At 45.6% G+C, this 27,228-nt stretch overlaps 1 protein-coding gene across 4 annotated transcripts in view; it reads right to left on the bottom strand.

The window, feature by feature from the left end:
• Positions 1-26,978, bottom strand: part of MALT1 (MALT1 paracaspase) — a 1,429,839-nt gene extending 1,402,861 nt beyond the window's left edge. For 3 of the 4 annotated variants that reach the window (XM_069627057.1, XM_069627059.1, XM_069627058.1), the window contains exon 1: positions 26,794-26,978. In XM_069627057.1, coding sequence (XP_069483158.1) covers positions 26,794-26,945 — 152 coding nt within the window. In that variant the 5' untranslated portion in view covers positions 26,946-26,978. The remainder of the gene's footprint in view (positions 1-26,793) is intronic. The other variant, XM_069627060.1, reaches the window with a different exon arrangement.
• Between the last annotated feature and the right edge of the window lie 250 nt (positions 26,979-27,228).

Raw genomic sequence — 27,228 nt, 5'->3', positions numbered from 1 at the left:
CATTAAGACTGTAGGGTCTCTATAGAACTTAATTAAGGGGTTCTCCCAGTTCTCCTGACCCAATTCCCCTCTCATGTGAACCTCCCGCAGAACACCACCCCCAGGGTCAGTATCAGGAAGCATCTGCCTTTCCCTGGCCACATGAGAAGGGATGGGGTTTTTAGGATAATCACCTCAGATTCATCACAGTCTCCACAAGGCGAGGGAAGCAATGTTTTGGAAGAGGTAAGGAGCGGGACATATGTAACAAGTCCCCTTAGGAAACTAGATTTTGAGGACGGTGGAGGAGGTGAAAATGAAGATATGGTGTTTGTAGATGAAGAAGATGTAGAGGAAAGGGCCACACAAGCCTCCTCTACAAGTACGAGAACAGGGACAGCGACAGCATGGTCAGATTTGGAAGACCCAGAAGGGAGAAGGCCAGAACCTACAGAATATCCCAGACATCCAAAAAATGTGATCAAGAAGTTTGGAAGAGAGAAACCCATACGTGAACAGGTTGAGATCTTTACTGTGGCGAAAGAAATTTAGTAAGGCAGACGCAGTTACAAAGACAAAGCGTGGTGCTGCACTGGGACTAGGGGCAGAATTGGACAAGGGGGGAGGACGGGCGCAATATAGTCCATGGCCACAGATGGACAAGAACAATTTAGTTTGTAAGCTACCAATGTTGACACCAGGAGCAGGCAAATGGATTTATGAATTAGAAAGAATAACAGTGGGAATGATGTTGGCAGTGGGTGACATAAAAAGCTTTCTTACTGCCATATTAGGAGAGAGGGAAGATGACATTTGCGAACCAGCGCGCTTACCTGAATCGACGGCCCAGAACACCACTCACGATGGAGCACCCTTTCATAACTCTAAGGCTGATATATGGAGAGCACATAACGAAAAGTCTACCGATTTATCAGACATGAGTGCACTCATGACACATAAGATGCGTGACACCGGACACCAGATTCCTTACATTCAAGAGCTTCAGGAAAAATGGCGGCTCGAAGATTGTGGAAATGGAATCGAAATCATGGCCAGAGATTCAGTAAACTATAGTGGACCACTGTCGGCTAAAACAGGAGAAATATAGAAAGAAAATCGAGGAAAGAAAACTGGAGGAAGCAAAATTAGTTCAGGAAACAACTATCAAAGTTTTCAGTCGAAGGAGCAATGTTAACCAGTGGAGAGTGGGTGATTACACAGGAAGCACAGCAGCTACAGCCAATAACTCACAGATATTTTGCAGGAAGGGGAGAGCATAATAATTTCCCACAAGGCAGAGGGTTTGGATTTCAGGCTCCACAGTGAGGAGGATTTAATGGAGGACAACTCAGGTTTGGAGGACAGACCCAGCAATGTTGGACATGTGGAAAAATGGGGCCCATTTCCCGTGAGTGTGGAAGCAGGGGAGGAATGCTACATAATTGGCCAGATCAAAGAGGGGCGACAGCATATCTGCCACCTTATAGCACAGAACCACCTGAATTTTATGCCGACAGTCACACCCAATATCCGACACAGGCGCCATGAATACAACCTACACAGCAATGCAGTCCGACGCAAACGCAATAAGCACCAATCCAAGTACAGCAAGCCTCCATCCAGACACAGCAGATACCAATAAAATACAAGCACATGTACAGCAGAATACATTGGCACCATGGCACACAAACATACTGCCACAGACACCCAAACCCAGGATAGGGGGTGTGACAGTAGTGGGAGGGAACCTTTTCACCGGCACAGGACTGAACTTATACCCGCAATACGACAGGCCACAGAGAGACTATATATGTTCCATCCAATCAGTTACACCAGACCCACAAGAGGAACAGAGAGGTGACAACACCTTTTCCTTCCTTGTAGATACAGGAGCGACTCGGGCTTGTGTTAGAGAGGGAAAATACCAATTTCAGGCATTGCCATTAATGCATAAGGTTTTTCGGGGGGACAAGCACAGTTCCTTTTACTAACGACTTATCTATTACTATCGGAGAACACGATCATTCCATGCCATTATTGTATTCCCGCATGACACCAATCAACATACTGGGGAGAGAGTTGAGGAGTAAACTGAACATGAAAATGTTCCTGACCAGGGAATAATATCTTCTACTCCAGGAATCCTTTATGTAGAAAGCACAAAGGTATGTGCTATTAGAAATGGGACTAATCCTTTACAGAGTTCACATACTGTTAGCATGGCTACTAAGAATAAAGGGCAGATAATTGTGATTACCACAGAGTTTTTATTCAGGCCAGAAGTACCCATGGATAAGGAAGAAGGGCAAGTGATTACAATAGAGCTAGAAACAGCAATACCGAGGGAAGACAGAGTGACTTTCCATGGAGTTGATGATGAGGGAATAAACTAGAGGACAGTGACGAGGGACACAGACTGACAGATTTGACAGATGGAGACTTGTTTACAGATGATGAAGTAATGTTTCACATAAGTCTTACTTATCAGCTAAACATTGAAAACAGAGTAGTGCCTCAGAGAATGGCATAAGTAAAAAAGATACCATATTTTATACAGGAAGATTTGGCACAGGTACAAGCATATTGTGGATCAGTAGTCCATATTTATTTATTTACATATTTCTTTATAAAAAAAAGAATTTAACACCCAAACCCAGGGCTATCACATCGTTTGTACAGAAAGTCAGGTTTATAACAAGTGAAACAGCCAGGAACAACAGCATGGTAGGGGAGGCCATTACAGATAAAGGAACAGAGTGACATTAATCATATTTATTGAACAGCCAGGTTGTTTTGACCAGTTTCTTGAAGGTTGAGTAGAAGGGTTCATCTCTGATGTATGCTGAAAGAGAGTTCCAAAGTAATGGGGAGATGACAGCGAAGCTTGCTCCTCCTGCTCTAGCCCTTTTTTAATCGTGGAATGACAAGAGAGGTGCTGAGCGGAGAGCCCGTGAGTGGTGTTTCTTAGAGATGCTGTTGGTTAGGTACTCGGGGGCAAGCTTGTGAATGCAGAGATATGGTTGGACCAGCACAATCCCAGGCCGCACAAAGAGCTTTGTTTTGGAGGAGTTGCAGCTTGTCTAGGTTGGCTAGGGTGGCTGTAGAGATGCCCATGAGGAGAGTGTTGCAATGGTCAAGCTTACTGATGATAATCGCTCTACCAAGCGTAAGGCAGTTGATAGGAGACCGGAATTGCCTACTCCAGGAGATTTATTTATTGTTCGCTTGTTAAGTGCTTATACAGCACGTACATACTGATTCAAAGTGCCCACATGGAAAGGGAGGGAATAGGAGATCAGTTTTGAGGTGTAAACTATAGAGGATGCAAGGGCATTCATATGCTTAGTCACATTCAGTTCGGCATCCAAATGAACTGCCAGGGTTTTGACTTGTCTGAGGACAGCAATGGAGGTGCCATCAAGGTGGAAATAGGAGTAGGCAGGGGCCAGCTTGCTGAGGCGAAAAGGGGAACTCACAATCAGTAGTTCAGTTTAACCATCACTTAAGCACAGATTGTCGGTGCTGTGAGAAACATAGGGGTGTTCTACCCATGAAACTCTGGGGATCCAACATCCAGGTGGCTAGGGGCAGACCATTGCTGTTAGATTCCAACCCTGGGGAGAAAAAGCGATGGAGGATCACTTAGGTGGAGGACCTCTGGGGACAACACCATTAGGCGAGACATGGTATTCACCCTCCCCACTTCCAATGCCCTCACACGATATTCCCTTAGCTTTCCTAGAAGTTTGTCATTCTACCTCAACCTTATCTCGACCATGTCCTTCTCGATGTAGAACCGTTCCCACACATATACATACGAAGTCCCCCACTAACTATTCCCAATTCCCCACTCCAAGTCAGAACCCTAAGAAAAATGATCTGAAAGGTTCATTCTATTTGGAACCCTTTCAAGCTAATTTTCCACCCCATTATACAGACCACAACAACTCCCATAATCCTCACCCTTTCTACCCTGCTGTCATGACTGAGACGAGGATGAACAAACTGGGAGCAATTAAGAATTACCCATTAGAATCCCTTGGCCGTTGCCTCATATGGACGACCGCCATTTTGTCACACTAACAAGGCCAGGCAGAGTCAGGAAGGCCCAAACCTAACCACACACTTGCAGACTATTAACATCACACAGGTGCTTAAAACGGGGACTGCAAGGAAAGAGAAATGAGTTGCTCTTGTGAAGACAGGAGGGAGGCTGCATGGCTGAGACTGGCAGAGGATCCCTACCTCAGACCCAAGCACTCAGGTATCAGGAGCAAGGCAAAATACACAAGGAATCAACAATTCGGGAATGGCAGTTTAAAACGAGGAGAAAGGCAGCGAGATCGGAGAGGATGACAAGGAGGGAAATGACCTTGCCCTTTTCAACTCCGAACCGCCACTTTCAAGAAGCCTCAATGAAAAGAAACTTAAGTCCGGGGATTGCAGCTGGTGAACAGTGTAGCGTCTGTCCAAGGTACACAGGGCCCTCCGGCATTGATAGCCAAAGCGGGGAGAAGCGATTGCCACCATAGTACTGTCCTTGACTCTGACAGCAAAGCAACAAGTTCAACACAGCCAGTGAGTTGGAGAAACTGATAGCCGGCTGGACTGCGTTATGCTCAAGGTTGCAAATGGCAATCTCGTATGAAGAAAAAGGGCTTGAATACAATTGATTGGGTGCTCACTCGAAGGTCTCTGTTTGGTGCCTCCCCCTGAACATGGAAGAATTATAGAACTGTGAAATCAAAGTGGTCCTGCAGCAGGTTAAGTTAAATCCTGTGCACATTCGATAGTCTTCGATTGTCTGTTAACTGAAATTGGTCTGATCCTGGCCTTGGGGACTAATTGTAGAAAGGGAGTCTGAGCCTGCAAGAGGGGATCCTGAGTGAAAAGTAACACACCAGAGAAGATTGTTGTGGCAAATGTGAACCTGACTGAGGGATGCCTAAAAATAGAAATTGATCTGAGCCTGGCTGAGGGGGACTAATTGTAGAAAAGGGGTCTGGGTCTGGAAATGGGGTATCCTGGGTGAAAAGTAACACACCCGAGAAGATTGTTGTGGCAAATGTGAACCCAACTGAGTGATGCCTAAAAATTGAAGTAGGTTTGAGCCCGACTGAGGGAGGCTAAAGATGAAAGAACGATCGAATCCCAGCTGAGGGGGCTCCAGGGTGAAGAGTAAATCGCCCAACGTGAATATTGAGAAGGGAACTTTCTTTTTTGTTTATGGTATATCAGGTCCTCTGAGGCAAGAGACTTTGCACAGAAGAGACTTGGACACAGAAGACCCTGATATTGGTAAAAGGAACTGTGAACTTGTACCAGAGAATTCCAGGAGTGAGCTGTGCTGGAGTGACACGCCCTGTCCCATACTAAAAACGTAGGGAAGGGAGGCCAATGGACTAAACATCCTGAATTATCATTTTGTGAACACTTCTTTCTTTTTGTGGACATTATACCACACGCTTTTGTAGCATAGCGGTAAGGATTGGAAACATTTAGTTTTAGTATAGTCCCTTCCATTTGACTAGACTCCGCTTGGACTGTATTATTATTATTTAATGGTCGTAGCATGCTCCCATCTTGGATTTAGGTTTAGATAGGTATTTTTCACACCCCTGATGAAATTCAATAAACACCCTTGTACTGTGATCATGTGTGTCTGTCTTACTTTGATACCTTTTCTTACAGTGTCCATCCAGTTTTGGATAGTGGAGTAGATATAGTTGAACATGATTGAGTCCTATGAGTGGATAACAGTGATGGTGATGAGGATGTAAATATCATCAGCAAAGTTAGTGTATTTGATATCAAGAGAGTCAAGGATGTCGAAAAGAGGCTTAGTAGAAGTGTTGTAAAGGGTGGGGACAGGTAGAAGCCTTGAGGAATACCCAATGGTGCTCGGATGGGATCAACTGCAGAATTCCCAATACAAATTCCTTAAGTGCGATCCCCCTGGAAGGGCTTGTCCCAGGCAATAGCCTCTGACAAGAAGAGGAAGTCAGAGCCGAGGTGCTGACAAAGCGTTTTGTCGTAGATCAAGTCAGGGCAGCAGAAAAATCAAGTAGGAGAAGGATAGCCAGGTTGCCCGAGTCCCATATGATGGTGGTCTATTAAAATGAGTATGGCCAGTCAAAATTATATTGAAGTCAGGAGTTATTTCACTGCAGGTGAGACAGTGCTCAATGTCAAAAAAAGCAGATGAAAGTATTTATGGCACCTTTGCCACTCTAGTGCAACAAGGGATATTGGTACCATCAGAATCCCCATGTAACACATCTGTGTACCCAGTAAAAAAGGCAATGGGGGGGGCTCCTGGAGATTTGTACAGGGCCTACTCCCTGAACAATATTGTTAAAGCAGAATTCCCATTGGTCCCAAACCCAGCCACACTACTGTGCAATTTTCCATCTAAAGCTAATTATTTCACAGTGATTGATTTAAAGAATGTCTTCTTTTCTATCCCTCTCCATTAAGAGTCCCAAGACTTGAACTCATTTTCCTATTGCAGGATCGAGCTGAAACATACTTGTTGACCTCAGGGGTACTGCGAGTCAACCTCAGTTTTCAACCGGGTACTCCAAATGGACATAGCATAGGGAATGTACACCTTGGCAGCACAGTGATACAATTTGTAGACGCCATTTTGGTGTGCAACGAGACAGAGGAACAGTGCAGGAGAGACTCGGTACACAGTCGATGATAGTCTTGGTAGAGAAGGGGTACAAGGTAGACAAGGAAACATGCAATATTGTCCAGAAGTAGTACTAAATATAGTGCAGCTAATATCCCAAAAAGATAGAAAGGTTACTCATGAAAGATCAGAAGCGATTATGAAAACAGCCAGCCCAAAAACATTGAAGGAATTGCAGCAATTTGTGGGCCTTTGCAATTATTGAGTGGGCATGGTTCTTTGATCACAGTACGTATGTCAGACCACTTTTAAAAGAACTCAAGGAAGCACAGAAGGACAACAGTGACATAGCCCAGCCTGGACAGGTGAAATGATAGATGCCTTTGATGAATTAAAAACAGCAATAAATACATCATCAGTGTTAGAGATCCCTGATTACAGTGTAGAATTCTTCCCATTCGTACAGAGTGGTAATGACAGCAGTTCTCATGCAAAAGACTACCATGGGACACAAACCATTAGCATTCTACAGTGGCATCTCAGATCCAGTGATGAGAGGCCAATATCCATGTGAATAGGCATTGGTGGCAGCAGTCTTTGCAATTGAAAAATCTGCTAGCATCATAATGGGCTGTAACATTATATGTCAAGCATGCACTGTTTGCTATTCTTGAAAAGCCTTAAAGCAGATTGACCACACAGAGAGCCTCTGGCTAGGAGGAGATTATATCAAACCCATCAATTAAAATGATCAGATGCAGAGTAGTGAATCCAGCCAGATTCATTGCAAAGCCAGGAGAAGAAGGAGACAATGGGCCTTGTTACGAGTCCAGCGTAACCCTGCAGGTGCTAGCGGCCGGCCGGTTGCCGCTGGTCTTAAAATGTTTTACCAGTGCCTGACTTCCCGGTGGCACTGGGAGATTCCAAGTCTGGTGGCCTGAGAAGTCTGGCGCCGGTAAAATGGTAGTCTCCATTTCCATAGAGTGCTATAGGACTCTATGGGTATGGGGACATGGAAGCACCGGCACAATTGTTAACAGTGCCATGCTTCCGTGAACGGTCTGCGTACCATGACTGCTGCGCCCAGCGGGGTCAGATCTGTCGGCACAGTGGCTTCGGCAGGCAGACTCATAGTTTGCGTTCTGGAAACACGGGTTCCAGTGAGCTTACCGGCACCCTTGTTTCCGGACCGGCAAACTTATAATGAAGCCCAATGTGCATGATTGCACCAAATATACGGAATATCATACTGAGATACCACATGTTAAAGAAAATGCCCTGGGGAGGGCAGACAATCCTCTTTAGTGATGGGTGCTCAACAATTGATCAGAGCACGGGCGAAAGGCACACTGGGACCGCAGTTGAACAACAGCTTTGAGACAGTGGTAAGTGCGAGATTGCCACTGCATTTCTCGGCACAAGCAGCAGAATTGATAGTGCTCATTCAGACACTTGAGAGGCATTAAGACGAGGCGGTAACGGTGTATTCTGACTACGCCTACGTGATGTCAACAGTACATGTAGGATTGTCACGCTGGAAGAGGCATGCCTTCTTACGCGCAGACGACAACCAGTGCAGCATGCGCTGCTATTGGACAGGTTCATAAATGCACTTCAACTCTAATTTACCATTGCCATGCCGAAGTGCGCATCATACAATACAGGTATAGATTGAATTTCCTGTGGCAAGGAGGCCACCGATTTTGAATCAAAAAGAGCATCATATTTTCCTGAAATATCTGAATTTTACACTGCACCAAATAAGTATTATTATTTATTATTAATTGCTTATGTTTTGCAAAAATGAAACCTTTCCAATAACACAACAATGATTAAAACAAACAATACAAAATAGGCAGTTGTCACTGCTAAGGCTCTCTGCAGGCCAATAGGACTTAAGGCAAATAAAACAACATCATCAGCATAAGCCAAATGATTAATTTGATGGTTTCTCAATTTAGGGGGATTGATAGGTACACATGTGCACGGATAATTGGTATGAAGGAAAGTTTTAATACATTACCCATAGCCCAAATTACTGAGTTGCTGGGAAGAGCACCACCAGAAGAACAAGAATTATGAAAGGGATGCTCATTTTCCCACACAGATGCAATGTGGCAGCAGGACAGCACCGGGAAACCAGTTATGCCCTTAAAATGTCTTAAAAGAGCATTAGATTGCACCACCCAGCACACTCAACACAAGAGTTTTTTGTAGTGTTGATTTCTGAAGACTGGTTTGTTCCCAAACCGGCAGAGCATGTTACCGAATTCATTGTGATCTGCCTAACTTTCCAGCAGTGTACAGCTGGGCACACTATGCGAACAGTGAGAGGTGCAATACCCCATCCTACTGGACGCTTCCAGCTTTTGCACATAGAGTATGTCCATATGCTCCAAGTTTGTAACAGCTACAAGTATATGCTAGTAGTCGCATGTCCCTTTTCCAAATGGGTTGAAGGACCACATGCACAAATCCTGATGCCACATGTGCTGTGAAGTTCCTCGTATGCGAGTTCTTTCCAAGGTGGGAGTGTACAAAGTGCTCAGCTCTAACAATTGACCACATTTTCTCTTTGAGGACATCACAATTCTGTTTAAGCATAAATTCTCTTCCACTTACCACCCAAAAGCTAACGGTCTCTGTAAGCTCCTCAACGGCATCTCGAGGAATGCATTGACAAGTTAAAAGTGACCCTGAAAAAAAGATGGCTCCACTGCTTACCCTTAGACCTATTTGCATTAGTTATTCAGCACAGCTCAGACAGCCCAGCTCAGACATAACCTGATTCCTCATGAGCTGGTGACGGGAGGGATACTGTATGTGTATACCTCTTGCTCCTCTGACTCAAACCCAAACTGATGCCCATAGTGTTTCAAACGTTTTGTTAACTGAAATGCATGATTATTTGACAGCTATGAGGTGAGTGTAAATTTTATGTCTCGACAGCTTCGAGCACGTTAGGGGAGGTTGAAGAAGACTGATGAAGACAACAAACAAATTGATGCTACAACAGTTCTAAAACCACTTGCTCTATACCCAGAGGACAAAATGCTCTGCACGAGTGTTACCCATTGCTTGCACAAGCTGCGGTTTTAAGGACCTTTCGGTGTGTGGAAGAGGTGACACCAACAGCTGTAAAGGTGAAAGGAAGACGGGCGTGGCTGCACCTCTGACGTCAAACCCTACAAAGGAGAGACACCCCTGCCACAACCTCCTTAATCTGAAGATGAAGAAGAGATGAGATGAGTAGATGAGATGAGTACAGACGAGATCAGTAACCAGAGCAAACCAGCAACCAGAACTATAAAGAGACAGTGTTCGTTTTGGTTATATACAGCAACAGAGGAGACTGAGTGGACACTTTTTCCAACCATACCTGCATGAGACAAGGAGTAGCACTTCGACAAAAAGAAAAAATATATACACTAAATTCTTCCTCAAACAATTATGATTGTTATGGCTTTATCTTTTTTTAGTAAACACTTATCCTGCTGTAGGAGTGAGAAACATAACACTCTGGGCCTCATTCTGACTCTAGCGGTAGCCGTGCGTAAATTACCGGAGTCATGAATTTTGTGGCACCCTGCAATGGGCAATTAACGGGGCATTAAAGCCCTGGCGGACCCGGTAATTGCCCATTGCTGCAAAATATTACTCCCCATTCCCAGTTGAGACCCATTGGACTCAATGAGAATGTGGAGGCCGGATGCACCGGCACCATTCAGGAATGGTGCCGGTGCATCCGTCGAGGTCTGCTCGCGGGTGTGGGTACACCCGCCAGGTCAGAACTGGATGGTGGGAAGGCACACGCGAGCAGCACTCATAGTTTGCCAGTCTGGTAACAACGGTACTGGCAAGTTTACCGGTACCGTTGTAACCGGATCGGCAAACTTATAATGAGGCCCTCTGTGTTCTTTTGGTAAACCTCAAGACGTATTTTACTTTTGAAAGGTTTTTCTTGCTGTATTGAGACAATTTTTCCTGTGAACACTGACATTTTGAAGAAACGGAAAGAAACTTTTGGGAGGGGAAAGAAAACAGGACTTTTCAATTTTGTTAGATGTTCACTTTTGGCACGTAGTCGTAATAATTCTCATGGTTATTTGCAAATAGTTGATAAATTGGCAATAATGCTCCTAGCAAAGTTTCTTACATTTTGCAGACTCTATTTTATTATTCTTATTGCATTAAGAGAGTTGGTACGTTATAATGTATCCAAACCAATATACAGCAATATAACTCTTATTTATCACCATGACAGGTGAAATGGAAATCAAAGAATGTCCTGTAATCATCACGCAGATGAAAAGACTTAATCAAAGTGTGATGGATAACTTCGAGCACATGATCGTATATGACCAATTCCACTCAAATCACTAATAATTTGTGGTACCAGCACATGAGCTGAGTGGCGAGGCAAATGTCTGAAGAGAGCTGTTAGGTATGCTCCCTTGTCGCCTACTCCATGAGCACTTCCAGAGTGTTTATAGAGACAGGAGTACCTGCAGACACGGCACACTGCCTGGCACATCTTGTAACATTCAGGACAAGAGGGCAATTTCACGGTACATGGGCCACTATGCAATGGCTAATGGAACAAGATTCCCCACACATAGATCATTTTATAAAGGAGGTATCAAGGCTAAGAAATGTTAAAAATTACACAAGGTAATAAGTTATATATTATCAGGCCCGATAAGAGGACAAATGAGAAGAGAAGATCACAATTCTTTTGAATTGTACTGACAAACAAGGAAAGTAAATGGCTGAATGTTGGAAAAGGGGCCAGTTCCAAATAGAAGGACAGATACTTACCCCAGAAGGCTGGACTGACAGACTAAGGCAGAGATACTCATTGAGCAACCATGGGTGATTGTTTACAAGGTAAACAAAGAGTGCCTCCAAACATGGACTAAATACACTTAAATGCTAACATGGGTAGATAATGAAGCAGGCCTGCTGAACAGATCCCTGTAGATTAATGCCTCTCTACGCATAAGAAATACAGACACAATAAAAGTAGGAGAAAATAAAGGGTGCAAAAAGACTTACGATTTCCCAGGGATGAAGGTAGACAAAGCAGTAATAATTTGCCATATTGGGTCTGATGTTCAAGGGCCTACATGAAGCTCTCTCCGAATTGGGGAGGTGTGTTTTCCGAAGTAACAGTAAGAACACCAGCTCTAGTAATACCTCAGAGCAAAGTACAAATTGGGGACTTCCCCCGAATGGATGCCCACCTAAGAAACAAAAAAGGTCCCTTACCCTCACATGCAGTAAAAGAGAGGACTATTTTTCTGTTATATCAGAAATGTCCTTTAATAATGTACCAGATCAACATAAATTGTTCAATAGAGCAACTACATTCTTTACGTCTCTCTTTGTTCCTGGGTTGCAAACCAGCAGAAACGCCAAATGGTTGCAAATAACCAGATGGGAGCTGTTGCAGACAATAAATGCAACTGTGAAGGGCTTTAATACCATAAAGGAAGAGCTGAGAGCATTGCAGCTCATAACCCTCTAGAATAGGTATGTCCTTGATCTAATAACGGCCATGCAGGGTGCCGTGTGCACAATGATTGGGCGATCTTATTGCACGAACCCCCCACGATAGAGAGAATGGAGCCATCACAGAGGTCATATCCACCTTAACAGAATTGCACACAAGGATGGTGGAGGAGGTGGATGAGCCTGAAAATTATGATTGGTTCATCTACCTGTTCTCCTGAATACCTACCTGGCTGGCTAATGCATTAAAAATATAAATAGCAATAGAAGGGTTGATACTACTTGCTTTCTGCATTCTAAGAATAGCAATGAGTGGTTTCAAAAAGTCTGCCCAAGGAGCAGTAGGAAAGCCCCATTACACCTCCAGGATCAAAATGTTCTTATCCCCAGGACCCTCACAATTACATTGGACGATGGGTATTCTACAGTTTCAATGGGAAGTGGTGCTATATGAACTTAACTGGAATGTGGACAAACACATTAGACATGCAGGCAACCTGACGGGGATGACTAAAGTATGGACTCCAAAGATACCTTATGTGTGGGGTGGGCACTGAAAGGGGCATGATCAAGGACTCGACCAGAGGGGTGGGAATGTTGCCAGGCAGATGAATGTCATTCATAGCTACTGCCACTCCCCAGATCAATATGGCACAAGTAAAAAACGTTACTCATTAAGGTGACCATACCGCCCTTCTCCAAGGTAGGTGCAGCAGGAAATTGACTTAATGTAACTAAAGATGGCGAGAACTAACAAACTCACAGTGAGAGAACATACATGCATGCGATAGACACAAAGCAAATATGCACTCACCATGAAGAAACACAGACACTAGGTCAAATATGCATTTATACAACTACAACAAGAATATCACTCGCATCCATTAAGACAAGATGAATAGTAACCCAAGTAATATATAAGCTAAATGCAACATGAACTACCTACGTATATAGCTCACTAACATAGAAACACGGCAGTACTGAACAGCCATCTTTTTCAAAATGGAAGCAGCAGCACACATTGAAATTAATTAAAAACCTTGAGGCTTCATGAAAAATCTAAACTGATGATTTTACTGAAATACAGGCCCATCCAGGGCACAGACAGTAGATGTGTGAACCCAGCCAAGGTTACTGAGAAATTAAGGAGAATCTGGAGGGCTCGGAGAGAACACAAAATAATAATTCCAAAAGGCACAATACTTATTTTCAAAGGATTAATTAAAGAACAACCAGCCTTTCAATGCCAGGTAAAGAATAATTATAATCTAAAACCTTCATAAGGAACGGATCGACTAAGTCCCTAAGTCCCTAGTGGGCAAGAAAGTAATAACACTCACACTTAAGCTAAAATCCCAATAAATGCAGGATGAAATCATTCAAAACGCGGTGCTCTCACAGGTGACCCATATTTCAAGAACACTGTCTATTCATTAGCACAGGACACAGAGAGTGCACCTGCATCGACTCCCCACATATTCTCAGAAATGAGGCGCCTTACAAGGTTAACAGCAAAGAAATTGCTCTGGCCCATGAAGCTAATAATAAGAGGCAGTATTTTTTTTATTGAAAGGAAAACAGTTCCTGGGCCTCTGTCCCCCTACTCCTGGGTGGCTCATGTGTTGACGACCAGTCAATTGCCCAAGGTTGGTCAGTAAAATGCCAATAAATGAAAAACGCTTATTGCTAGGATGCTGTGGGGATGGAAAGGAGTCTATCCCACCCCCCTAGGCACTTTAGAGTGATGCAAATATCATATGAAATTGTATACTGTACTAGGGGGGAGGGGACCGCGTTATGAAACTCAGCACGGATATAATATAGGGAGAATGATAGATGAATAGATTCAGTGCAGGTATAAAAAGGAACATAATTTTGCAATTATGGTAGATGTATAGTCTTGCATGGCCGTGCGGCACAACTTTAGCTCCATGGAAGGATTTGACTAGGCCCATATCATTAAAGACGAGATGAGCCTGCACAGCCAGTTCTCACAGAAGCTTCCCCTTGTCCCTTCACTGTGTCAATTACTTAGTATCACTGGGAGGTATGCGGCCCGCAAGGCTGTGAGACAACACCAGGCTCCTCGCAGTGCCCATTCATTACAGCTAAACTACCAGCAGATCTCTAATCCCCCACCCTGCCTATCCTTTTGAAAACAACACAGCAGGGATGCCATTAGCAATAGAAAATATTAAAAGCCGGTTAGTGGCCGCAGTTGGGGACCAATCTGAAAGTGTATGGGTGAAAGAGGGATACCTGGGAGACATGTTGAGCAATGATGCCCATGATGAGGCCTCATTCAACAAGGTTTGGGCCAGGGTGTGGGATACGGTGCGGCAGACACTCCAGATTTACAATCCAGCATTTGGTGCACTATCAAGGATGATGATGATGATGCTGTGCTGCTCAGTTTATTCTCAGGGTCCAAGAGATGTGGAGGACAGAAACGGGGAACGCCTGGGACCAATCAATGTCACTTTTATATTTTATAGTGAAACAGGGCCTACCTAAATAAGTGCAGAAGGCACTCGACAAAATAGCGGGGATAGAAGCCAAAGTATAGACTGAAAATCAGAGCATTATAGTTCACCATTGTGGAAGGATAAAAGAGTATGAGAAGGAAACGATTTGGAGGCGACAGGCAGAGGAAGCAAAACTGGCCAAAATAAGTTAGTGAAAGTAGCTGTGGTGGCAGCAGGGCCAGCAACAACACAAACAGCGGAGGGAGGGCATGTCCCTAATGCAGTGAATGCAAAAATAGTGGCAGTGTGGGCTGAAGGAGGACTAGGACAGTGGGGCAGCAGCCAACAATTTTCGGGACCACCGTGGCAAGGAGGACAGCAACGAGGGCGAGGTTGGTTCAGGGGGTCGAGTCGAGGGGAGGTAGATTGGGAGGTCCAGAACCGAGGAGGGGAACCAGGGTAGTGCTGGACATGCGGGAGGTGGGGGCATTTTTCAAGAATATGCCGAAGAAGGCAGGGTATGGGGTACAACTACAACCAGCAGAATTATGGCCCCTACCCTATGGTAATCACCAGGGGCCACAGCCCACAATGACATCCATACCCTAGGAGATCCACCAAGCATACACACAGCTACCCCTGCAGGTTCCCAGCCCCTGCCAGCTGCAACACCCGCAGCAGATAGTTCAAAATGACCAACTCCGTACTAACATGCAACAAGCAGAGAACAGGAATGCCTTCAGCAGCACCCATAATGGCACAGTGGCTGTTTCAAGGCGCTACATTTGTACGGGGGGGGCTTTCTTCTTCCCAGGAACAGACACATATCCTGACTAGGAAAGCACACAGAGAGCATTTACCTGTCCAGTCCTTTTAATGACCCTAAATATAGAAGGAGAACCGTTGGTGGGGGCACTTCCAGCTATCAGGAAAAACTCTTGACGTGCAGGGATTCTCTGGGGCTGTTTTAATGGTTCCATACGCAAAAGACTTTGATGTAAAAGTGGGAGGAAAGGTTGCATGGGCCCCACCCTTGTAATCTGAGAGCTCTCCTGTCAACTTGCTCGTTAGGGATCTGAAGAGCAAGCTGAACATGAGAATCTTATTCACAGACAGCGGTATCATCTGTGCCACACCTGGCATGTGTTCAATGGGGCAATGCTTGTGATATATGCCATGGCATGTGATTTAGTGGTACGTTGCATTCCTGTCAATCCCCAATATGTTCATTTATGGCATCACCATGCTCGCACGAGCCGTCCCCCAGCTTACTAGAACTTGCTGGAGAGTACCCACTGATTTCATTTTTCAAACTGTGGTGTCCCCAGCGTTGGTTGCAGGTACAATACTCTCCCTGGACCTAGAAGGTCTGCTGTCATCCAAAACAATTGTAGTTTTATGCACTCAGCCCCACGGATTCCAGTGGTGCACCGTGTTATGCATTGATCATGCTGAGCGCCTTAAAGAATTGACCAATGCAGTGCTTTTTGAGGACTGCAATAATGACTGGGAAATCATACTTGAAATGTGCATACCTTGTGAGATTATGGTACAGTACCGAAGAGTACAAAGCCCCTTATGGCTGTTGTCACACCACCCCCATTTGACCAGGTAGTGTTACAACAGGTTCCCCCACATTTATGGACAACCAACCTACGTGATGTAGGGATGTTGAAAGAAGGAACCCCAGTGAGAATAACCCCAAAAGCGGGGGCGGTGTTACCATGGGTAAAGCAATACCTATTGTCGAGGGAGGCTGAAGAGGGGATCAGGAAAACCATACAGGCCTTGTAACACCCATGGATTATAGTACCCTCCACCTCACCATGCAACATGCCCATCTACCCCATTAAAAAGGCAACAGGGGGAAGTTGGAGGATGATCCAGGATCTCCGCCCCCTCAATGACGTAGTGCAGAAAGAGTTTCCACTTGTCCCCAGCCTGGCATCCATCTTGTGCAGCATCCCCAAAGAAGCGACCCACTTTACTGTGGTCGACTTGAAGAACGCCTTCTTTTTGGTACTCCTGCACCCAGAATCACAGTACCTCACAGCATTTACCCAGGGACGCAAAGCGATATGAACACACTTGTTTTCCCCCAGGGTACTGCGAAAGCCCCAGCATATTCAATAGGATACTGAATGAAGACTTAGGTAACAGCCAGGTGCCCAGCACAATAATTCAATACGTAGATGATTTACTGGTATGCAGTTAGAGTTAGACAAACTGCAGCAGAGACTCCATTGCACTGTTACAACTGTTAGCACATAAGAGGTACAAGGTAGACAAGGCATAGCTCTAGTACTGCCAACAGTAGCTGGGACAGCTCATCTCTGCAGGCGGGAAAAGAATCATCCCTGACAGGGCCGCAACAGTGCCTGCCACTCCCAAGCCACCAATAATGAAAGACAAGCAGAAATTCTTAGGGTTATGCAATTACTGCAGTGCATGGATCCTTGACTATGCAGCATACACGAGGCCACTCTTACAGGGCCCCAAAGAGGCACAAAAAGAGAACAGTAAAATAGAATGGACCACAGCTATAGTTTCAATGATCTAAAGGAAGTGATCTCATCAGCCCCCGTTCTTTCCAATCCAGATTACACACAGGCGTTTTACATATTCTCACACTCGAATGGCACACTCATGACAGCGGTACTGAAACAAAAGAGCACAATGGGCCATAATTCACTTGCCTACTACAGCGGCGCGTTAGATACGGTTATGCAAAGACAGTTCGCATTACGGACAAGCTCTTGGATGCTGGGGCCTTCGCAATTGAAAGAAGTTCCACAATTGTGATGGGTGCTCAGTAACTTTTTATGTGGAACACTCAGTGTTTGGCATCATACACCGCTCAAAGTCCACTCTCACCACCCAGCGTGCATCAGCATACGAGATTATTCTCTGAAGCCCACAAATCCACATTGTGAGGTGCAAAACAGTGAATCCAGCTTTATTTCTCCACGAGCCATGCACTGATGAAGATTTGCAGCAGCATGACTGTGCAACCTATGAGAGTGAGGACGACGATATCCCCAAGGCCAGAGACAGTCCATTTGGGGAGGCAAGGTATTTTTTGTTGTTAGATCGGTGACAATTGACCGGATACAGGCCAGAGACATGACAGAGACAGGGTAGAATTAGATGACTATGAAACACTAGTGATGAAGAAGTTACCCATGCACTACTCAGCACAATAAATTGAACTCGTAGCACTTATTGAGGCCCTTTGGGTGTCCAAGGGGTATTATGCCACCATCTGCTTGGACTCTGCATACATCACCACAATGATGCACGTGGCTCTTTCACGCTGGAGAAGGAGGGGCTTGAGGCGGGCTGGCGGCTCACCAGGGTACCAGGACGCCCTGCTCAATACCCTCATTTCTGCCCTTGCAGAACCATCTGTAGTGGTGGTCATCAAATGCACAGCTCAGACCAACAATACCGATGAAATCTCGTTGGGAAATGCTCCTGCCGATGCGGTGACCAAAGCTGCAGCATATCTCCCAGTGCCCACCGCTGCTGCATATGTTATGGCAGCAGTTACCACAGGACCAGAAACATACCCATACACAGCACTGCCCATAGCCCAGATAATTGAGCTCCCACGAAGAGCACCACAGGAAGAGCAAGAGGTTTGGCTCAAGCGTGGGTGTGTACAGTCTCCTACTGACCTCTTATGGAGACAGCAATGTACTGGGAAAGTTTTGATGCCCATAGAACTGCTACGCACGGCATTTGAGCAATTGCACTACCATTTTCACAGCTCCAAGCAACACATTGCAGCAGACATCCAGGAAGACTGGTTTATACCTAATCTCCAGGAATATCTCTCAACAATGGTCATCCAATGCACCACCTGCCAAACTTTCAGTACAAGGATGACACTCAGAACATTGTGATTGCATCCTGCCCTGCCCCATTGGGCCATTTTGTGAGCTGCATATTGACTATGCAGACATGGTGGAGAGATGCAATGAGGCTCAATACTAATTGTAGTGGTGTGTTCGTTCTCGAGGTGGGTTGAGGCAGGCCCATGCGCCCACCCAGATGCCAAGTGTGCTGCAAAATTCTTCGTACTGAGGTTTTCCTCTGATGAGGGGTGTGTGACTTTTTGAGACCCGACAACGGCACCCATTTTTTCAATGAACTCTATAAAGCAATCACAGCACTAATGGGCATCAGGCACTGCATGTGTTTGATTTACCACCCACAAGCAAATGAGGTGGTGGAATGGATCAACGGCCTCCTCAAAAGCAGGCTCTCCAAATTATGCAACACCCTGAAAAAGAATTGGGTATACTGCCCACCCATGGCCCTGTTCAATTTATGCACTCAACCCAGCAAGGACCACCACCTCGCCCCCCATGAAATAGTAACTGGCAGATACATTCAAACACCCATCTCCCCTGTGAGGAGGCCATCAGATTCCCATAGAGCAGAGGCAATTCTGGGGGAATAATTCAAGCAATATTTGACACATCTGTGCGATCAAGTGTGTGTAACGACAAATGGCACAGCCACACAACATGACAGCCCTGCCAGCTGCACCCAGCACCTGCCCAACCGCTGTTGTCAGGGGAGCTGGTGTAGGTCATGAATTTTGTGAGAAAATTGAACAATTCCAGGTTCCATGGGGCATACAAAGTTGTGTTTTCAAACCCATCTCACAGTGAAAGTGAAAGGGCTCTGATATTGAATACACCTCTCAGACATTCGCATGGCCCCACCCGATTCCACACCAGCTACTGAAAGTTAATGCAACAAGTCTACCTCATCTCATGTAGCCTAATGCTAAATATATAAGTGCATGTACACAAGCTATACAAACATGCATTGCTGCTAAAGGCATACGCTACTTAAATAAAAAAGCTCTCTCTCTCCGCCTTGCCCCTCCCCGGTTTTACCTTCTCATCCCCATCCCCATACCGATATTGTATCAACAAATTGTGGGGGAATCAAGTCCAGGGACCTTTCAGATCTGGAAACAAGAGATTTTGGGACTTCTATATTACCCGCAGACTGGAGATATGGGCTATTTTCCTTCGCAGAGTGGCTAACATAATTGCGGATTGGTGTTCATTGATGACACTGGCAGAACCTTTTGGATTGTCAATTGTTTCCCAGGTTTTTTCACACTCTTCAGGGTCTATGGGGTCCACTACATATAGATCTGTTTGCCTCCCACCTCAATACCAAACTCCCTTTGTTTTTCAGCTCAAAGCTGGATCCTGGGTCATTGGTGATAAACACCTTAATGCTAGTTTGGGAAAAAGACATCATATACACCTTCCCATTGTTTGCCCTGATGCCCAGGGTTCTGCTTCAGGTTCAGCGGAGAGCACCACAATGGTATTGATCTCCCGGTTATGGCCTTCTCAAGCATGGTATCCGCTGGTCCTTCACCAACTGTTAGACACTCCACGTTTACTCCCAGCAATTCCCAACATTTTGTAAAGCCCCCGAAAGGACGAACGAAAGGGACGATCTTCTTGTTTTAGAAGGCGTCCAGCGATTGGTTGCTTGGCTGATATCGAAGAGCGTTGGGCTTCACAGGACATTTCTGGCACAGCTTCAGAATTCATAAAGCAATCATGGGCAGGTGGCACCATTCAATCATATAAGTCAGGATAGGCAGCCTGGGTTCGCTAGTGTTATCGAAGAGACTTGGATCCCCATCAGACCTCTGTAGTATCGGTGGGACATTTTTGGAAGAACCTGCTGAGTCCACATCGCATCAAACCGTGAATCTGTATTGCTCTGCTGTTTCGAAATATCATGGCCTGGTAAATGGGTTCCCAGTGGGTGAGCAGCCATTGGCTTGTCGGTTATTAAAAGTTGTCCATATTATGACACATCCTACTCTATGGTATTCCTTTCTCTGGGACGTCAATTGGGTGTTTTTTAGAAGTGGCCAACCAATGACCTTCAATCGATGAAACAACTGTCAGCGAAATTGGTTACGCTTATGTCTCTGGTCAGACTCCGACACGTTGTGGATGTTGGCACCTTGGATCTTAAAAGGTATAGTATTCACAGCTTATGCTGTGAATTTCTATTTGTACTATTGTATGAAAACTACTTCAAAGGTCATGGATTTCCTGATTTTCCGAAGAGTCCACAGTTGTACATAGCCTAATGCTTGAATCATTACGAACAGGCCACAGTGGGTTTGAGCAAGTGCTATAGGGGCCTTTTTCTATCTTTTGGAAGGCCTTTTGCCCAGTTCCATCCTCTACTTTGGCTAAATCGGTCATGGGTGTCATGAGGGAGTCCGGGGTGGAGAAGGAGATTCTTGGGGTTCACTCAGTCGGGGGGTGGGAGGAGGGCATGGTTCTAAAGCCTTTTGGTTGGGACACAGCTGTAGGATATTCTCAGGCAAGCCGATTGGTCTAATGCATCCCCTTTTACATGTTATATTGCAAACCTATTGTGCACACTTTAGCAGCTTTTATAGCATTGCTCGAAATGTGCACTCCAGGAGCTTCCATGCCATGCCTGACCCGATTAGTCCTAGTAGATGACGGACAGTCATAATTCTATTAATGGCATGGAGGCATGCGTTATCCCTCTTATTATCTGCCCATTCGATAACCTTGTGTTCTGTCAGCCTGCTAGATCCTGGAGATCCTGAAAGGTAGACCTTTTTTTTTATTCAACGAAATAGATATTGAATGGTGCTCCAGCACGGTTATCGCCTTTTTCTCTCAATATCGGGTGGTCTGGTTCGACAGGGGATTTATTATCAGCAGAAAATAGGAGGACTGGTGGGTTGCTGGAAGTTATTATGCAACATACTGTACAGTAATTGGAGGGCTAGGGGAGGGACAGGAGGTATGGATGATGCGAGCAATTGTTTTTTCCGTAAATTGTATTTTTCTTGCTGCTATGCAATGAACAAGAAAAGAGAAGTGCATAATACTCACCTCCATGTCATTAATAGAATCATGACTTTCATATAAAACTGCCATCTCTGCTCTTTAAATGGCAATAGCATGGGCAAAGTAACCATCCCTGCTCTTGACACAATCATACCAAAGACAGATTAAAAAGGTAACAAATAAAACTAATAAGACAAGACTGTAAAAACATCAATTACAAAGCAAAAGGGAAACGAAACATGCTTTAAAAGCATTATTCACAACCGCCTTGCCCAACATAGACAGCTCTACTTCCTCCTCCAAATGGCCCTGGCTGCAAAAGAGGTTTCCCCAGGATTCACTTCCTCTGCATCATGGAGTAGTTGACGGGCCCCATGTCTTCTTTCTAATATGTATCGCAAGAGATCTTGCAGAGAGCAAAACCTTTATCTACTCAGACCTAAAAATGACCATGGATCTGACCATAAAGTCTATGAGACGTCCAAGACAACAATTTTACCAATACTGGTGTATGCCATTAAAACATATCCCACTTTGGGTCAGTCAAGAAACTCAGCTCAGCTAGCCTCTATGCCATGGTAACTCTTAAAAAGATGGTACCCAGGTCACGCAGAGAGTCTCCAAGTGCACGCTCCATTCATCCACAGAAAGATGGCCAAACTTACAGAGCACTGTGACAGAAACAAGCTCTGGTCCTCATTTTAAAATTGACACACAAATGATGATGTTCTGAAACAGAAGATGTTAGTGCAAGGTGAGTAGAATTAGAGCAAGAAGACGGGTTTTCGTCTCTGATCCATTACGTATATTTTGGAGACAGTAATAATATGTGTTCATCTTTTACATAAAAATTCAAAAGAAGTCGAAGTGGCGCCATACTTTCCAAAATAATGCAGTCATTCCCACCTCCGAAGATGAATAAAGTGATCAGTTAGACGGTTAGCATTGAGCAAGGCTATGGGGAATTCTAAGTGGAGTGGAAATTGTGTGGGAGGCTCCAGTCATAATGATCTTCCAGCAGAAATGCTGGAGAGAAAATTAGTTTAAACCATCCAAAGAAACTGGCTATAAGAATTCCAAGATATTGGAGGGACAAGTAAGGGCTTCCTTTGCAATAAAAGGCAAGACCACAGGCCGATGCTGTGAGGCGACTTGTGTCTTGCCTGATGTCAATTTCCAGATCTGTATCAATGCCCCTCTTTCCAACGTTAGGGACGTTCTAACCCGGAAGGGGGTAGATCACTGTAGCTATCCTGTGTCTGCTGCAGTGAACTGATAGGGCTGCACATCAGCTGCACATTGAGCTTACATGCAAATCTGAATCAGGGTAAGCGGAGAGGTGGTAGAAGAAGAGTTGTTTGGCACCCCCAGTACACTTGAGTATTTGTTATCATGTAAAGCTGGTAAGCTAGCTCAGTCGGATGAGCACTCGCTGCTGCCATCTGTGTGTGATCTGCAGGTTGCAGGACCGAATCCCGCTAAGAACAACTCAGCCTTTCATCCTTCTGACGTCCATAAATGAGTACTTACTGCAATGGGGTGATATTGCATTTATATATGTTCCATTTAAAGTGCTTAGGCATTAGCGCTATATAAATATCCCATCATTATTATCAATGCTCTCAAGTGGGAAGTTTCACTCCTGGCGTCTTTTTTTGCTGGGCTGCATTCCCATACACAGCGATTTGACTTTAGACCTGATGTATCATATGCTCTCCCCAATTATTGACACTTTAAAACACTGGTTATTATTTAACGTAGTGTAAATAAGAGCACACGTTGAAACAGATCACATCAAAAGTAGTTCAGTGAAGACCAGCTGTAGCTATTCAAATTCTCAGGAAAATGCAAGTATAGCAGTGCAATGTCTGTGCTGTCCTTGCGAGGAATTTTACCATCCGCACGGGCAGAGTGCACTCGCCGGGGCTTGATTTGTTGATCAGTGAAAATGAATGATAGGAGATCAATCTCCAAGGACTGTGTGAAGCCATTCTGCACGCATCCCATCTGCTTCCCGAACAAAACATAGTCACATGTACTCCGTGAAGACACAGCCTACAGGCGTGGTCTTCCCCTGTCATATTCAGCTGGAATGTGACAGCCCTGGGTACATCAAAGCATCTCAAGGAGGGGAAGGCACACCTTCCTCCAGCATGAGCAGCCTAATTTAAATATAAAAGGTTCCATGGATCTTCCTTCATTTTGTACTCAGGCTGGTGGCAGTGCATACTAATGAGATAATTGAAGCAAGCCTAGAGGAGAGGCTTGGTTGCCGGAAGAGACAAGAGGAAGGCAGGACTAACACCCCTTTGGTAGGCAATGTGTCAACTTGAAGCTAGTTCCCACCTCTCTGTATGAAAAGCAGTGAATGGCATGTCTGGGTCCAGCAGTTACCGTTGGTGTCCCTGCAGAGCTGACCCCTTTCAGAGTGACAAAGGATATGTTTTGGGAGAGACAGGAAGTCTGCTCCCAGCACATAATTAAAGCGCAGGCTTCCCTTAAAGTAAGAGTCACAGAGGGTTCAGTTAACCAGAGAGAAACTTTGATCTACAACAGACAGGGAGATGGGTGGGACTTATATGGGGGGTATATTTTGTCACCCCGTTGTCTGTCCTTTTGCAGAGCACTCTGGTTGTGGCCTCATGCATAACAGAAGATTGTTGGCGGGGACCCAGGATTGGTTCATTAAGGTGGGCTTAGCCTGCACCAATCAATGGGGCCCATTTGGCTGCAAAAGAGGGCTGAGCCCCTCACTTACCAGATCATCTGAAGACTTTGAAAGGAGTAAGAAGGACTAATTTGGACCCGGGCTGAAGGTACAGTCCCCCTTACATCTTCTGCCAGTGAAGGAAGGCCAGGAGTTCCAAGAAGGAAGCAAGATCCCTCCCCTTAACATCTCCCAGGAAACAGAGGGAGATACCAGACTCGGAGGACCCTCCAGCAGCTCCAGAACCGGTACCCAGCCAGCACACAGCGTGTCCTGCTAGGTTTTCTCAGCAAGGTTCCTAGGTGGGAAGCACCAGAGAGTATTTGAAATAAGGACAAGGCTGTTGCCTGCAATCACTCTCCTGAGCTTTGGGCTGTCTGCCTTGAAAGGACACAAGCCCTGCAAAGAAGTTAGGAGCAGTGCCACACAAACATCATCCAGCATCCATCTGTTAAGGCCATTTTCGAGACTGTTCAGTCCTCGAACCGCATCCGGCTGCACCGCTGATGGTTGTCATGCCGCAATCACCAGAGCTGCCCGAGACACCTCGACCAGCATTCCAGATCCGCCAACCAGCAAAGAAACAATGATTCTTGGCCCTGAGCCGCCAACTGGACAGCCTGCAGACGTCCGTCCAGCCTTGCTTGCCGAACTGCCTGCTGCATGGTAACCGCAGCTACTCCCGCCACTAACTCTGTCCCAAGGGCTGCGAAGCACCCTTCAACTGCCTCGACACGGTCTAGCACCAAGAGCTTCTTCAGCACTGTGTACATTGTGGTTCTGCCTCCCTGGTCCGTCTCTGAAGGCCCCTAGAGACAGTTGTGACCATTTTGCCCCCTTGGTGCTGAAACCAAATAATCTTGAACTGTAACACTGATTACTTTACCAACTATCCTCCTGTCATTATCCAGAGTGCATCCCTTTTCCTTCGTGAAACTGTGTGTCCTCTGTGTTCCTTTACAGGGTGGTCGTACTGATAGTGTGCTAGAACTGTCTGTTGTAGTAATAAAAAAGTCGATATTTGTATACAACCTTGACCGGACAGTCCCTTTTATCATTGGGCAACAATTGTATTTTTGCTGTGATGCAACAAACCAACAATCCACGACCTTGTGGAGATAAGTCTGCCACTCCATCCACGTTACCAAAAATTGGACAAGGAGGTCTAATAATTCACTTGTATTCCAATCTGTTTGGATCCCTTCTGGTGTACTAGAGGTGTGGGGTTGATAATGGTTTAGAAACTGATATTGATCCCTGGACCACTGGTGGCCCGGAACTTGATTCGCCACAGTCCTATTACTAATATTGGCGTTAAGCAGGACAAGTGCCAGAACGGATCCATTATAAATAATGTGGTCAGGCGGATGTTCACTATTTCCACATTTAAAGTATAGTCACCCTATGAAGACGTGGCAGTGCTATTCAATTAAAGTCATTACGGTCTGAAGTGATGGGGTTCTCGAGCTCACACACCACGCTGGAGTCAGGAGGTAAGTTGATGGTAAGTTTATTCAATGACTGTGAGCAACCTAGTAGTTACATGGGCCATATACTGGAGCATCCATCCCAACCGGCACAGCAGCTCTGTCACTATCAGAATCCGCACCAACACTCCATCGTTCCATGTGACATCACTCCATTCCGCCACACACATACACAAATGCCAACTACAACACAGTCCCATGCAGAGTTGCCAGTGCTGCATCACTAAAAGTATTGCAGCCCCGTGAAGAAGTGTCAATGATGTCGCATTAAAAGTATGTAAGTCAGGCCTGAAAAGTGCAGGAAATGTTCAATGATAAGAAATGTGGTCCGTCTGCTAATGTTCAGTTTTTCCGCATTCAAAGTATTATTGTCTTGTGAAGACGCCAGTGGTATTATCATACTACTGAAAGTACGGCCGGCCTCTGTAACACTGTCCCAGATTGCAATCCCGCAGACATGCGCCAGGTCACTCCCGTCATAAGCACGTTCTGCGAGGGAAAGCTTCGACCTGAATATAAACGAAACCGAAAGCAAAACACACAGTACTTTTACTATTGCAGCTCCGCAGCTGGAATTGTATCATCTCGTCCCTAGATTTGACGTCTGACAAATGTTTCAGTGGCAAACAAATAACCATAAAACTCATTTGCATGTTTCTGGCCGGTGACAAAATGCACATATGTATCCAAATATCTCTAATAAAACAAGAATTGAGCTAGTGGTTAATGGCAGCCTATGTAAATGAATTAAACGGTAAAACGAGGGTGTAGTCCTCACACAAAGAGATGTTTTATTCTACAGCTATGTTCACCTTGTCTGTTTTTTGTAAACCGGTTAACGCCCCAGGGGGTCGTGTGAGAATGCAGTTTTGTTTTTTTTTCCTTTAGCTTGTGTCTGGTTTCAGCTGAGGCGTGCCTGACAGTGTCACTTACTGTGACTTTCAGTGGATGTCTCTACAGGGGGGTGACCCGTGTGGAGTTGTGGTGGGTGTCTGTTCAGTGAGCGTCAACGTGAAGGGCTCTCCGAAGACTTGTTTGCGAGCTGAGGGAGCGCGCGCCGATAACACACAGATGCAGTGCTTTCGTTTCGTGCAGCCGTGAGCGCGGCATGGACATGCGAGTTTACCTCAGCCTGCACCTCCCTCCGACCCCCAGCAGCTCGGCCAGCCTCCTCCAGCCCCTGTCGCCGCTCTCATCCAGCAGCTCGGCCACCTTCCTGCGCACCGGCTCGCTCACCTGATTTATGTTCAGGGAGCGCAGCTGTTGCGTGTCCGACATCTCTGCGGTTCCGGCAGGTACAAGAAAAGAGAGAGCGCTTCCTGCTTCAGAGGAGGAGTCGGTGCACGGCTGGGAGAGGAGGTGTGAGCAGAGGTACTGGTCAGACAAGGAGACACGGGATATCTACGGCGCGGGATGGATGGCCGTACAGCAAGCTCAGCATTGGCTCCCCCACGCCGCTAAGAAACAAAACCAGGCCTGTGCAGCGAGTGCGGCAGGGTGCGCAGTTAGTGCAACGGTGCACCGTGCAGAGGGAGACTGCGGTAGTCAGTCCCGGCCGGTC

This window comes from Ambystoma mexicanum, chromosome 6p (assembly GCF_040938575.1).
Source record: "Ambystoma mexicanum isolate Mex_15411 chromosome 6p, UKY_AmexF1_1, whole genome shotgun sequence".
Taxonomy (NCBI): Eukaryota; Metazoa; Chordata; class Amphibia; order Caudata; family Ambystomatidae; genus Ambystoma; species Ambystoma mexicanum.
Note: the sequence above shows the minus strand (reverse complement) of the source record. Positions and strands in the feature narration are given on the sequence as shown.